The following is a 16,301-nucleotide window of genomic DNA, read 5'->3' on the forward strand; positions in this document are numbered from 1 at the left end:
ATTAATTATTTAATCTTTTAACATAATTAAGGAAATTTATTGAACTAATGTATGGTGTTCAAACTGTGTTTTAGATCGTTCTAAAATCTAAATGCCATGGAAGAGAGCCTTACTTGTAAATGCTAGTAATTATGTACCACCACCTAGAGGTAAGCTTCTATTTCTCACAGAAATTTCAGTTTTGGCAAAAACAAGTCTCTGGCTGTGTAGCCTGAGTGACTTACTGACTGTTTTTCGATTTTAAGTAACTTTCTGAGATTAATGATTTCACCTTATTCAATTAAATTATTTTGCAGGAGAGGTTTATTGTGCTATCATTTTACTGTTTTATGTTGTTATGCGGTGTTTGCTCAGTGCAATTTTGAGTAATGTTACTCTTTGATTATTATGGCAGATTTGGAGGTTTTGTGCCACTAAGTTATTAAGGAGTGGGCGAATTACATTTTCTTAACCTATAACTTAGCTCATGTTAGCATCTCTTAGTAGGTCTACTGTTTGAGGTAACACTTACCTGGTGGGGGTGGGCAGTTGCTGTTATGCAGCACCATGGTGTTTTTGGCTGCCCGACATTATCCTAGTGGAGATTTTCTAGCAGCATATTTCTTAAGTTTGTTTAGCCTACGCTGTTATTTACAAGCTCTCTTGTGATCTGCTAATTGGTAATCACAGCTAAAGATGTTCCTTTCAAAGGCTAGTCTGATTAATACTGAAATTAATTTAAATTTATTTAAGATCCTTATAAGTCATAAGTGGTGATTTGTCCTTAAGATTTTGGGAGACTAATTTCTTTTAATTATCCCAAGGCCAGACTGTTTTAATTAAGAAATGTCTTACCTTATTATCTTGCAATTTTGTATTTGTTATCGACTTCTTGCTTGTGGCATGGGGCCTTCGATCAGTAGCTCAAACCAATTATTTGTAAAAAGAAAAGGTCCTGTTGCTCATTCTTTGGCATGGTTAATATTATATTCAGTTTGTTAGTGTAATGTGGTCTGTAAATAAATGTGAACTGTCGAAGGAAAAATGATACGATTATCCGGATCCATCCTTCAGTGTGTCCTTTTCCTTTCCCACCTTATGTAAAGGGATTTCAACCACAAGCCACCTTCCTCGATGTTGACCTCCACGTCAAAAATAGTAAAATCAGTACCTTCATCCATATCAAACATACCCACTACCAGCAATACCACCACATCAACAACTGTCACCCATTCCATACCAAGAAATCCCTTTCACACAGATTAGCCACTCGTGACTGTCGCATCCGTATGATCAGCAGTCCCTCTCAAAACATACCAAGGATTTCACTGAGGCCTTCACAGACCATAATAATCCTTCCAACCTGTCCATCCATACACAACCCCTGCTCCCAAGAACTTGCCTCATGGCTCATATCTCTGGAACAGACCTACATGCAAGACGTGTACCATACATCCTCCCATCATCACCTACTCAAGTCATAAGCATTACCTAACCCATCAAAAGCAGGGCTACCTGTGAAAACAGTCATATGATATACAACCTGAGTCGCAACCACTGTACTGCATTCTATGTGCGCATGACAACCAACAAGCTGTCTGTTCGGATGAATGGCCACTGACAAACTGTGGCCAAGAAACAGTTGGACCACCCAACACAATGTTTCCAGAATTAGATTTTCACTCTGCAGTGGAGTGTGCGCTGATATGAAACTTCCTGGTAGATTAAAACTGTGTGCCGGACCGAGACTCGAACTCGGGACCTTTGCCTTTCGCAGGCAAGTGCTCTACCAACTGAGCTACCCAAGCACGACTCACACCCCGTCCTCACAGCTTTACTTCTGCCAGTACCTCGTCTCCTACCTTCCAAACTTTACAGAAGCTCTCCTGCAAACCTTGCAGACATAAGTCATGTGTCTGCAGTAACCTTTCTTTCAGGAGTGCTAGTTCTGCAAGCTTCGCAGGAGAGCTTCTGTAAAGTTTGGAAGGTAGGAGACAATGTACTGGCAGAAGTAAAGCTGTGAGGACGGGGCGTGAGTCGTGCTTGGGTAGCTCAGTTGGTAGAGCACTTGCCCACGAAAGGCAAAGGTCCCGAGTTCGAGTCTCGGTCCGGCACACAGTTTTAATCTGCTAGGAAGTTTCAAATCAGCGCACACTCCACTGCAGAATGAGAATCTCATTCTGGAAACATCCCCCAGGCTGTGGCTAAGCCATATATCCACAGCATCTTTTCTTTCAGGAGTGCTAGTTCTGCAAGGTTCGCAGGAGAGCTTCTGTAAAGCTTGGAAGGTAGGAGGCGAGGTACTGGCAGAAGTAAAGCTGTGAGGATGGGGCGTGAGTCATGCTTGGGTAGCTCAGCTGGTAGAGCACTTGCCAGCGAAAGGCAAAGGTCCCGAGTTCGAGACTCGGTCCGGCACACAGTTTTAATTTTCCAGGAAGTTTCAACACAATGTTCTTCATTTCAGCAACTGCTTCACAGCCTGTGCTATCTGGATCCTTCTCACCAACACAAGTTTTTCTGAATTTCGCAGGTGGGATGTCTCCCAACAATATAGCCTATATCCCCATAACCCTCCTGGCCTCCTCAACCTTCATTAGTTATTGTCCTTTACCCACCAATCCCCTTTCCTGTTCCCATTCCAGCACTACACAGCCCTCTATTACATCAATGCACCTACACTCTTTTTACTTCTCTCCTATTTCCACTGCCCTCATCCCCCCCCCCCCTCCATCCCACTATGCTCCCATAAGCAGCACTTTACCGACCCCCACCCCTATCTACTATCCCTCTCCCTCTCTGCCCCAGGCTACTCCTTATTCTCACCACCCTGTTTGCTTCTCCCATTGCTGGCCTTGACAGCCAAAGACTGGTCATGCGTGTGTATGTTGTATAATTCTGATGAAGGGCTGTTTGATCAGAAGCTTTGTTTGGCAGTTTTTTCGTTGAGCCTATCTGAGAGACAACATCTCCACTGTATGGTGAGTAGGAACTATTCTTTATATGTCATATGACAATATGTTACCAAAAAATATCCTGCTTTGAAATCAAACTGATTGGTTTCCTACTACATCTGATGAAATTCAAGCATATTTTGTTTTATGTTTTCTTATGGGCCCCATGTGGGGTTGCTTGTCCCCCATCGGGTGCCTCCCCAAGTGGTGAATAGGGGAACATCCTCCGGATATGGAATGTACCAGGGGAATAAAATACCTGGGGCAGACCAAAACCAGCATGTATGAGGGCCAATGGCTTGGAAAAAGGCAGAGGTACCCCCAACCAACAAATGCTGCCTTGCAATCAACAGATGAATCTACAAAGGCTGAAAATGGAGCCAGCTACCCAACGAGCTGTAAGGGGCAACCCCTCAAATGGTTGGGCAGAAGATTAGCAATCTTCCCCTGTAAAAATCAATTGTTGCAAATGATAACAAAGGACAAGCCACACAGATCTTTTGATGACAACCCCATCAAACAAAAAAAGGATAAGAGGTATGTGTAGGAACATGGAATGTGCAAAGCCTATACCAAGCTGGAGCCTTACGTCAGCTGCTGACGCAAGTAAGCAACTACGGCATAAAAATATTGGCTCTTCAGCAAATTGGAACAGAAGTGACATAAGGGACTCAGGAAATTTCACGATCTTCTTTAGTGATGGGAGACCGATTGCCTTTGGAACAGGTTTTGTGGTCGCTAAAGAGCTGAAACATGCTGTGATGTGTTTCAAACCAATCAATGAACGGATGTCCATGTTAAGATTAACGGAAAATTTTTTCCACATAACAATTATAAATGTACAGGCACCCACAGAGGAGGCAGATGAACAACAGAAGGATGAGTTTTATAGCAAGGTAGAGCAGTTGTTGATCAGACTCCCAAACGTGATGTTAAGATCTTAACAGGAGACGTAAATGTAAAAATAGTAAAGGAAGAGGCTTATCAGCCAACTACATGAACACATAGCCTCTATGAAATATCAAGAGGGAATGGAATTAGGATTGTAGATTTTGCTAAAGTAAAAATATGACTGTCAACAGTAGATCCCTTCAACACAAAAAGATACAGAAAGAAACATGGATGTCACCAGATGGACAAACTAGAAATCAGATATACAATATATTGATTGATTGGATGCACAGATTGGGTGTAATGGATGTTAGGAGCCAACATGGAACTGTCTGCAATTCAGACCAGCATCTAGTGAGAATTAAATACAGGCAAAGGATCTCACTATTGAGCAAACAAAAAGGCCATAAACAAAAGAATTTTGACATTAAAATAATGAAGTTAGAAGAAATATGGAGAGCATATCAGACAAAAATAGAAGAGGATTAAGGAAATACCGATACGTCAAATGAACATACGGAAATAATGTGGAAACGATGTAAGACTGCAATCCTCGAGGCCGCTAGAGAGGTTTTGGGACAGGTACCGGCTAAAAGGAAGCCAGATTGGCTTGATGAAGAATTTATGAGAAGAACTGAGGAGTGTAACTTAGTATGAACGAAATTATTTCAGAGAAGAACTACAGCAAATCTGAATAAATATAAGGAGAAGCACATCATAGCTAAGAGGGTTTGCAGGCAGTAGAAAAGAGCACTAGAAAAGAAAAAAAAAGAAGAAATTAAAAAGCTTGGAGAAGAGAAGCAATTATGTGAAATGTAGCAAAAGATTAAAAAAGGAAAGGCTGAGTTTCAAGCCAGAACAAATATATGTACGAGTAAAGAAGGGTACTTAATAGGGGAGAGTAATAAAAAACTTGATAGATGGGCAGAATACTTTCAAGAGTTACTGAACCCAGAAGTAATAATATTATGAGAAGGAAAGTTGCTACTCACCATATAGCGGAGGAGATGTTGAGTCACAGAGAGTCACAACAAAATGACTCTCATCAAAGCTTTCGACCACTGGTCTTCATCAACAAAACACACACACACACACACACACACACACACACACACACACACACACACACACACACATTCACGCAAACGCAACTATCACACACACAACTGTGCCTATCTGTGACTCAGCATCTCTGCTATATGGTGAGTAGCAACTTCCCTTGTCATAATATTGCGATATTCCCTCCTGGGTTTTCCACTGTTTGAACGCAGAAGTAGAAGGATTACAACAAGATGATCTGGTGGAAATACTTATTATGGACCAGAGGTCTTAACACAAGAATCCACATTGGAAGAAGTGATACAAGCCATTAAGACCTTAAAAAACAATAAGGCACCTGGAGAAGATCAGATCCAGGTGGAAATTCTCAAATATGATGGGGGAAAACACTGTGGAAAGCGACACATAAAGTAATACTGAGCATCTGGCAGGAGGACAGCATGCCAATGGAGTGGAAAACAGCAAGTGTGTGCCCCATACATAAAAAAGGAGATAAATTAAACTTCCAGAACTATCGAGGAATCTCCCTAATAAATACTACATATAAAGTGTTTTCCAAGATCCTAAGTAGGAGGCTTACTCCCTATGTGGAAGACAGAATTGGAGACTATCAGAGTGGCTTTAGAAGAAATAGGTCAACAATTGACCAAATATTCAAATTATGCATCCTATTCAAAAAATGTTTTGAAAATCAAATAAACATAAACCAGTTTTAAATTAATTTTAAACAGGCCTATGATAGCATCTCAAGAGTGGCGTCGTGGAATGTAATGAAAAAGGCTGGAATATGTAAGAAGCTCGTTAAACTTACTATGATGATCCTCAGTGAAACCAACTGTAAAATAAAAATCTTCAGAGAGGTTGAAGTGAAGAAGGGACTGAGACAGGATAACCACATCTTCTCACTGCTGTTCAACCTCAACCTGGAAAAAGTCATAAGTCAGTTAGAGCTACATAGAGGAGGAACCATTTTCAATAGTTCACTGCAGTAGCTAGCCTACGCAGATGATGTGGCATTGCTCGCATGAAACACTGTTGCGCTGGCCGATGCCCATCAACAACTGGAGGGAGGTACAGGAGAACAAGACCTGGTAGTCAGTTTCGAAAAGACCAAATATATGGCAATGGCCAACCAGCGAAACCCACCAAATCTCAGGATAGCCAGCAAAAGGTTTGAAAGGGTGAGAGACTTCAAGTGCCTCAGATCGACTATCAAAGAGACAAATGACATCAGCAGTGAGGTGAAGGCTAGAGTAGCAGCAGGCAACAAATGCTACTTTGCCACATTACCCATTCTTAGGAGCTTGCTTCTATCATGAAAATCTAAAATACTCATTTACAAAGCAATTATAAGAGCAGGTGTTGTGTATGATGCCGAGACATGGATCATGACTGCAAATTAGGAAAAGATCCTTAGTATTTGGGAGAGAGAGGTTCTGCATAAAATATATGTCCCAATACACGATCAAGAAGGTTGGCTCATCCATATGAATGCAGAATTAGAACAACTTTTTGAAGAACCTGACATTGTCACCACCATTAAAATAAGAAGACTGCGAAGGGCAGGACACGTGGTCAGAACGGACAAAGACAGAACACATAAGAAGATTTTTGATGGCAAGGCTGGAGGCAGACCACAGAAGGGATGTCCCAGAAAGAGATGGGTGGACGGAATTGAAGAAGATATGAAAAAGCTGAGTGTCAGAGGATGCAGACGGGAAGCCATGGACTGGATAGAATGGCAGGATATTGTGATGCAGACCAAGGCCCTTCAAGGGCTGTAGAGTCGGGGAGTAAATAAGTAAGTACTTTTATGGGCACAGTTGAAGCAGCCAACACTTCATTCATATTAGTCTGTAAAGAAATCAATTCATACTTCATTCATTTCTGACATCTTGCCCTACAGGAAATTCTTACACATTTTCTGGCTCCTTCATATTGCAAATAATGAAAATGCTGACCATGCAAACTATATGAACAAGTTACATACTCTTACTGACCATCTGAAACAAAATTTCCAAAGAATTTATAATGTTGAGGAAGATATTGCATCTGATGAAAGCTTAATGAAATTAAGAGTAGACTTTGCTACATCCAATTCAGTCCCCAAAAAAAGGGCATGTTTTGGAATAAAGTTCCCCAAAATTTGTGAGTCAAATAGTGGTTATCGATCAGGATTTGATATTTACACACGAAAAATGCCTAAACCAAGCAACAAAGAAATCCTGATTAGTGAAGCTGTTGTCATGGACCTCCAATGGTCATACAGTATATGTTGACAGCTGGTATACTACCTCACCATTGCTTGTAAGGCTCACTGAAATGAGCACAAATGCCATAGGGACAGTTAGATCCCCAGAGCTAAATATGCCATACCAGTTTCAAAAATCTACACTAAGAAAGGAGAGACTCTAGTGTTATTTTCACACAAGCGTATGGCTCTGAAGTGGAAGGATAAAAAAGAACCAAATATTCTATCTACTATTCATACAGGTGTCACTTACGACAGCAAGAGGAGAAACTGTAATGAAAACCAAAACCTCAGTCCAGAAACTCCAAGAAATTGCACAATACAACAATTCACTGAATGCAGTTGTCAGACAGGACCAGCAGTTGTCATCTTTCCCTCTCATGAAAAGATATGCCGAAGGACGTAAGAAAATTTTCTTTTACCTGATCAGCATTGGGATTTTCAATTCATATGTCCTCCTAAACAAAGTACAGAGGAAAAAATCTAATTTCAGTCAGTTTACAATTCAGCTGGCTGAGGACACAATAGAGCAGACATCACTCCATCAGACTACCTTAGATATGAAACTTACGGGCAGATTAAAACTGTGTGCCGGACCAGGACTCGAACTCAGGACCTTTGCCTTTCGCGGACAAGTGCTCTACCATCTGAGGTACCCAAGCACGGCTCATGCCCCTTCCTCACAGCTTCACTTCTGCCAGTACCTCCCCAGGCTGTGGGTAAGTGATGTCTCCGCAATATCCTTTCTTCCAGGAGTGCTAGTTCGCAGGAGAGCTTCTGTAAAGTTTGAAAGGTAGGAGGCGAGTACTGGCAGAAGTGCAGCTGTGACGACAGGGAACGAGTCGCGCTTGGGTAGCTCAGATGGTAGAGCACTTGCCCGCGAAAGACAAAGGTCCCAAGTTTGAGTCTTGGTCTGGCACATAGTTTTAACCTGCCAGGAAGTTTCATATCAGCACATACACCGCTGGAGAGTGAAAATCTCATTCTACACTAGATGTGGACGGACCTAATCTGGAATTTCCGCAGTTAGACTGCAGGCAGCAAATTGGGCACATTTTGTTGGGTTTATCTGCCTCCCCCAATCTCTTCAAGAAAACAACCTCCAGAAATTGGGTTGTGTGCAAAGCATGGAAGAAGAAAAGTGACACATGATACGAGTGTGAGAAATGTTTAGTGGCATTGCATGTGCCTGAATGGTTGCGGGTATACCGACACCAACAAAAACTTCTGAAACAGTATTACCTTCACTGTTCATCACTTCAATAAATTTTAAGATAGGCTATATAAAGAATGCCTATCAAAAAATTATTTAGTTTTGAGAAAAGTGTGCAAGACAAAATATGCTGAGTTCCATAAATTTAAATGGTAATGTAGGGTTGACTATAGGGAAAAATATTAGTAAGTTAATGGGTTAAGTGACTCATATCCTAATCTAATTCCCTCAGCATCACCAATTTAATTTGAGTGCATTCCATTGTCTTTGTTTTGCTTTACTGGTGTTTGTCTTATAATCTTCTTTCAAGACACTGTCCATTCCGTTCAAATGCTCATCCAAGTCCTTTGCTCACTCTCACAGAATTACAATGTCATCGGCAGACCTCAAAGTTTTTGTTTCTTCCATCTGAACTTTAGTTCCTACTTCAATTTTCTCTTTGGTTTCCTTTACTGCTTGCTCAATGTACAGACTGAATAACATCGGGGTCTAGACAACCTGTCTCACCCCCTTATCAGTCACTGCTTTCCCATTTGAACACTAACCCTCACATAATGTTACATTACATGGTTCTGTTCTGCACAACAGATAAATACCAATTGTATTTACATCGTGGCCTAATATTTACATCATGGCCTAAACCAATATTACACAATAGCAGAGAAGCTTTTCATTTTGTATTTTCCTCTGACACATCAGATTTTCACCAATCTTGGTGCTAAGTTCCACATGTCAGTTCAGCTTGACACGTTTAAATACAGCCCTAATACTTACACGAAATATTAGAATGATGGTTATCACAACTTTCACATGCTCTAGGACTTACACCAAGTGATTAACTTGTCCTCCATTAAATTTCTGATGACATTATAACATAATAATTTTTTTCTGGTATAATGTAGTGCCAGGGCATAAGCTATCTGATTAATTAATAATAGCCATCTGCACCACTTTAACCCTCTATTGATGATCACAACAAATTTGTAAAGCTTAGAATACATTGCCGTATGCGCTTAACAAGAAGTATTTTCATGCAGTTGCCAAGCACAGCAGATGCGTGACGCTTCAGACAAAAGATGTCGAAACTGGCCCTGCGCTGTGGCAGTTTCGTCAACTATTTGAACAGTTGTCTCTAATGAGTTCCGCGAGTGTGGCCATGTGTGTTTCAGCTGTAGTTACTTAGTATTACTGATCTTGAAGAATGCAAGTTATCTACTTTACATAAATATTGTATGATGTGTGTAATATTGATGTACTTCTGGATGAAAAACGGTTACTGTAGACATGGCTCATACAACCTGTAAGCGTTAAAAATTTGACAACTTACGCATATGCAACAAAACTGTTGTTTGTTTGGATCACGAAAGCTGCAGCATGTTATGGAAAGAATGGGCTTGCTGTTGCTCGTGTAGTTAGTGGAGAGAGCGATGACAGTTGCCTGAGTGACTCGTTCAGTAAGACAGACAAGCAAGTCAACAAATAGTGAAGCAACAACCAGCAGTTCTGAAGATGGTAAGGTATTTGCTTTTATCTCAGGGCTGTACTGCAGCATTAGGGTAGTACTGTTTCTGCTTTATTGATTTTAAAAAGACACCAAAAAGTATATGTTTTGACACTTTCAGGAGCAAGTAGTGAAGATGATACCAGTGTTCCTGATGCAGACATACTTCAGCTGCTTCAGTGTCACATGGAGCCACTACGCGAAAACCAGTTTGGAGACATATTAGTAATGGCAACAGTGCTCATGACATACCACACTGGCTAGGTTCAATCCCTGAGTCTACTTCAATCCAGGAACTTGTTGAGTATTTCAAACACTTCTTTGACATTCAACTTCTCAAACATATTACTGAACAGACAAACCTGTATTCTGTTCAGAAGAATCTAGCTAAACCTCTCCACAGAAGAATCTAGCTAAACCTCTCCAACTGACTGTCAGTGAAATACATAGGGACAGCATTCTATATGTCACTTGTTAGTGTACCACGTTCTCAATTATGTTGGTCGCCTTCATTTAGTGTTTCTTGCTTGTCAAGTGTGATGAGTCGAGAGAGGTGGGAAGATATAAAGTCAAATCTCCATTTCAATGACAACACCAAAATGCCTGATGTAGGTGCAAATAAAGACACACTTTTCAAGGTTGGCCACTAATAAACAGTTTGCTCAAAAAATTTAACAACCTACATATTGATAGGATGCTATGTGTTGATGAGCAGATGGTGCCGTTCAAGGGAATGTCTAGCTTCAAACAGTACAAGCCAAATAAACCTCACAAATGGGGGTATAAATTATATATCTTGTGTGTTTGGAAAGGAATTGTGTACATTTCTGAAGTGTATTGTGGGGAACATTACCCTTTGCCAGAATGCAAGATTTAGGGGCTAACGCCAATGTCATTTTACAACTTTGCAAGGTCATTCCCCGACAATGGAACCACTTGTTGTACTTTGACAATGGGTTTACAACAATACCACTCCTTTCAGAGCTTGCTCACATGAAGATCTTTTGGTTGGGGACTGTCAGAGTCAACAGGTTGCCTGGCTGTGTGTTGGCAACTGACAAAGGTTTGGGGGGAAAAAAAAGGTGAGATGTTGATGATGTTGGTTTGTGGGGCACTCAACATTGTGGTCATCAGCAGCTGTACAAGGTCCGAATATTTCCATTCCATTCTCGGCATTTCCCAAATGATGATGACAACACAAACACCCAGTCCCCAAGTGGAGAAAATCCTCGACCTGGTCGGGAATCGAACCCGGGACCCCGTGATCCAGAGGCGGCAAATATGATGAATGGGAGGCAGATATTGACGGTCAATGTGTATGTGTGCCAGATGGTTTGATAACAGATCTGTAGTACTTGCATCTACATTTTCTGCTGCAGAACCAAAGTAAAGTGGAATGATGGGGTAGGAAGGCCAAATCAAAAATTGAAGTTGATTGTCCATCATTTATTTACGTCTACAACAGGTTTATGGGAAGAATGCATCTATAAGATTCTCTCATTGCACTATACAGAATCAACATCCGATCAATGAAGTACTATATGCAACTGTTTTTTCACTTCCTTGACATGGTGGTAGTAAATCCATGGCCCTTGTACAGAAGGGACAGTGACTCCATTTGGATCTCCAAAAATAAGCAGAGGCCACTTTGTCAGTTCAAAGCTGACATAGCCAATGTCCTATGCAGAATGAACAAAGACATAAAGAACAAAGTAGGACATGCACCTAAACTAATTCCTCAACCGTTTGTTCGCCAAGACAATGTTGGTCATTGGCAAATTGTGTTGGAGAAGAGAGGCAGATGCAAAATGCCAAACTGCAAAGGTAGTCCATCAGTTGTTTGACAGAAGAATATAATGCTCATTTGTGCATCGGAAAAAAAAGAACTGTTTTCTGGACTTTCATAAGAAATAATAACTATACAAGTCAAGTGTTTCAGCTTCTTAAGTACTTTCATATGAGTAAATATTCACTAGCCAATATGTAATTCACCCATATCTTTAGATGCCTAATGTAATATGTATGTAACGATTCTAATATGACAGTGTGGTTTCAGTTGCCTCAGGCTGCAGTCATGTGTTTGAGATGCATTTGTGTGAGTGAGTGTATGTGCGTATGTGTGACAATTGTTGACGAAGGCCATTGGACAAAAGCTTTAATTGTGAAAGTCTTTTTGTTGTGCCTATCTGCCACTCAGCATCCCCACTATATGGTGAGTAGCAACTTTCCTTCTCATAATACTGTTACATTCCATCCTGGATTTTCCATTGTTTGATTCTAATTTTTTGTGTTTATTGATTCATAATTCTGTCCATAGAGTGTTAATATGGAACAATGAAAAACTCAAAAGTTATTTATTGGGATAATGAACATTCGAAACATAATGAACATTCGAAACCATGTATGCAGTTAACAAGTGATTCAGTTGGACATAGAATAAATCAAAAGTTATGTCAAATATTCATACGAAGAACATTTATTAAGAAACTGACCAATAACAGTACTTCAAGAAGATAATATAGTGCTAATAAAATAATGTATGTAACGTGAACAAATAAGACAGGTTAACAGACATTTAAAAGAAAATACAAACTTTGTAAACATACAGAACAACATGTGATTATAAATACTTAATTGTAAATTAATATGTTCTACTAACTAAATAATTATTCTTATAAAACAAATTGTGAGGGTTGCAGTAAAAATTGTGCAAGAATCAGGTTGTTCCCAAAGTCAAAGTTCATGGGCATTGTATTGTCACATATGGTGCAGAGCTGCAGGTACATTTATACAGTTGTTCACTGACAGAAGATTTAATTTGAAGAGGGAGAGCATTCTTGTGCTTCTGTACTGCTCTTATTTCGTGCTTCTGTACTGCACTTATTTCTGCACAATACTAAAGTCCTTTAGTTCACAGTTTAGGTCAAGATTTCTCCTCATATTGTGCCTCTAATATGAGATGTTTGATTTGTGCAGAGAATGATTCTTATAATAGAACTCATAATTACCTAAACGGGTTTCTACATGAACGTGCACGGTGAACCTTGCACATCACTAATTATCCTGCTTTGAGAGCTTAAAATTTGTTATCTGTGTATGATTGCCACAGAATACAACAGCATAAGATAGTAAGTGGAGACAGGTGAAGTATGCCATTTTAACAGCATCAGTATCACAAATGTAAGTAATTATATGGACAACATAAGCGGCTGAACTAAGTTTTTTAAAAAAAAAATAGGGTGAAAGATATGATCAATGTGTACACCCAGGAAATTATATGATGCCACATTCATTAATTCTTGACTACCACACTTAATGTTAACCTGCCATGAAAATTTTTTGTTCACACGGAAATGAAGGAACTGTGGTGTCTCTTTCCCATTTATTGTGTGTCCATTTGAATCAAAACACTTTCGAACTTCAGGACAGACAGTATTTGCAATTTCCTCTGGATTATTGTGACCACTTTGTTACGCATAAGTTGTGTCATCCACAAAAAGTGCAAAATGCATTGCAAAGCTGGTACACATTAGAAGGTGCTTAATAAAGATGAACAAAAGAGGACCAAGGTCTAAGTCCTGTGGGGATCCATAGTTGCCATTGCCCTACATAGACGATGCACATGTTCGATCTGTGATATCCAACTGTTTTTTTGTCACTGAGGTAGGATTTAACCCACATTGTTACTGACCCACTCAACCAACAGAACTCTGCCTTCCTTAAAAGAATCTGATAGCTTACACAGCTGAAGCTTTTGACAGATCATAAAAGATTCCATTCTTCTGTTAATGGAGTTATGATTCGGTTTGTAAATGACAATAATGCCTGTTCAGTTGATACATCTGTCTTTTCTCAGACTAGTAAGACAGCATTTAAGAGCAGTAACAATACAGTAAACATATAAACATTACAGTATAGGATATACTTTATACATACCAATAGTGCCTACACCTTTCTTGTTGTAAACATGAATACATCTTGGTGGTTTCCCTTCAGCCATGGCCAGTTTCCCGATCTGACTATTATCCACAACTCTCATCCTTGTAAGCTTGATTATTTGATGGGGTCGCGCTGAAGTATGAATCTGGCATACCTGCTTGGCTACATTGAGTGCCTGCATTATGTTCATCTTGCCAGCAACTGGAAGAATTAATAACGTACATATTTCACTATCTGTGTTGTACGAACCATGAAACTATTTTCTGTATATTTAGAACATATATAACATAGTCAATCTGTTTCTAACCCTAAGAAATTTACACTGTGGAAGAAAACTGTAATCGTTTTTACAAGCAAAGTGCGCCCACTGCCATTTCCTTTTCTAATGTGCTATAAGCTATTGTGATATTTCTATCGCTTATACCATGACAACTGTACCAAATAAACATGAAGCAATGCGTAAACTACAGTTTTTTGTTACCTGCAAGAACCAGATGTGAGTCCTAGTGAAAGATTGTTCAGCTCTTGCTTCCTTGCCACTTTATGTACCTATTATCCTGCACCTCATCTGAAATCTATTATAACACAACCACTTCTTTCAAAACAATAAACACACACTGTTGACTGTATGCTTATTCCAAAGATAACAATAAAGACGTGACATTCGCTTCGCGAAGCTTTGGTTCATCGTGTACAAGCATTTCGGGATAGAGCGATTGCGCCTCCTGATTGGCTGCGGTTAAGAACCGATATACGGGTTTCTGCTCACAGAGTAACATAACTGTCTCGACACTTCGCCTCAGCTTTGTTGTCCACTGCGCCAGTAGCGCGCCAAGCTGCCAGTAATTAAAACCGTTGAGTTCGGTGCGATCGTGAAAGCGAAAGCGAATAGTAGTAGTTTAGTTTGGTTTGTACAATGGTTTTTACAAACGGGAGCATTTGTAAGCAATAAATTGCAGCAACAACAAGACGAAGACCCTCATGTGTCTTTTTGTGGGTTTCCTAAGGACCCTGAGAAGTATGTATCACCATGTTACTAAACTGTATCCTCAGGATTCCCTTGCACACTACATGTGTATCAATGATTAATGTTTCGTTGTAGGAGCAGAAAAAGGGCTATTGAATAACAGACGAGAAGCTCTTATGAAAAGCGACCCTGGTTACGTTTATAATAATGTTAAGTTTTGTTCGCTACACTACGAAGAAAACCAGTTTATGACTGCAGACAATAATCAGTTCGTGTGGAATGCAATAACCCACGCTGTCTCACATCCCAAATAAGACACCTCAACTGGCGGTGAAGGGTAAACTGCCTCAAAGGTTCGGAAATCCGTCTAAAGTTGTAAAAGAGTCCTATGGCATGGAAGCAGCCAGTTCAACTCTCTATATATCAGTAACAGATTCATTTGAATCGTAAACACAGACGTGCTTCAATGAGGAGGTGGTTAGAGTAAATGCTGTTATTTGGGTTTTGCATAAGCATGTGAAGTGTCAGGATGTGCAGATCTGTAGAATTCGTTCAAAACTATTATGGGATAAGGAAAGTGCCTATCATTTTAAGTACAGACAGCAACAAAAACTGAATCAGAAGAATCAAGTGAAGAAGGACAAACAAATTTTGTAGACTGTACGATCATAATATTTAAAATCAGATGCCCTTGACTTGTTGTTAAGCCAGATTTGCTTGCCATTGAAGGAGGAACGTGCTGCAAGATGGGAATACGAAAATAAGCTGTTTCCTCAACATTTATTGTATTACAGCGCTAAGACATACAGGTTTTGTCAGATTGTTTTATGCATTCATCAGTGCATAAATTGCAGAGGTATGTGGAATAAGTGACAATATATTCCACCTTTTAAAGCAGAAGGTACAGCATTTTTCTGATACTGATAACTAGCGAATATGTCATTGGATGAAATGTCTCTAACGGCAAATTTAACATATAACAGCACTTCTGAGAATGTTGTTGGCTTTGAGGGCTTGGGGTTTACGCACACAGCATATTTATCCCACTATTTAGCAGCCGCTTGTCGTACTTGTGGCAATAGGTGACAATGACTAAAACGCAGCAGGCCACTGAACGATAAATGGTGTGTAGAGGTACACGTATGCGCTTCTTATGTGTGGATCTGTGTGTTTAATTCTTTTGATATCAACGTGGTAAGCTGCAGTTCTGTCCGATGTCACAAGTATTTGGTAACGAATGTGTTGTACCTCGCCACTGGATTCACGATTTTTATCCCTACTTGCGCTTATTTTAGAATCATTTCTAGAAACATCTCTGTCTTCTGATTTTACACAAACGCTTGGAGACAAAAAAATAATTCAAATATTTCGAATATCATGTAGGAAAGGGATGCAAAAAAAAAAGAAGGCGTTATACTTACGACGCATTTGACGTTCTCCTTTCTCGCCACTTGGTGCGCTAGTGTCACTCCAGAGGTAACAACTCAGCAGTGAGTGTCGCGACTGTCATGTTATACTGTGATCTAACATAAGATTCTGACTATCGGAAC

At 39.9% G+C, this 16,301-nt stretch overlaps 1 protein-coding gene across 1 annotated transcript in view; it reads right to left on the reverse strand.

Moving 5' to 3' along the window:
* Positions 1–14,461, reverse strand: part of LOC126416744 (39S ribosomal protein L14, mitochondrial) — a 34,286-nt gene extending 19,825 nt beyond the window's left edge. Inside the window, exons 1-2 of the mRNA XM_050084580.1 lie at positions 14,266–14,461; positions 13,782–13,985 (exon numbers count right to left, since the gene is read on the reverse strand). Of these exons, the coding sequence (XP_049940537.1) occupies positions 13,782–13,974 (193 nt within the window). The 5' untranslated portion in view covers positions 13,975–13,985; positions 14,266–14,461. The remainder of the gene's footprint in view (positions 1–13,781; positions 13,986–14,265) is intronic.
* Positions 14,462–16,301: the final 1,840 nt, after the last annotated feature.

This window comes from Schistocerca serialis, chromosome 8, assembly GCF_023864345.2.
Source record: "Schistocerca serialis cubense isolate TAMUIC-IGC-003099 chromosome 8, iqSchSeri2.2, whole genome shotgun sequence".
Lineage (NCBI taxonomy): Eukaryota > Metazoa > Arthropoda > Insecta > Orthoptera > Acrididae > Schistocerca > Schistocerca serialis.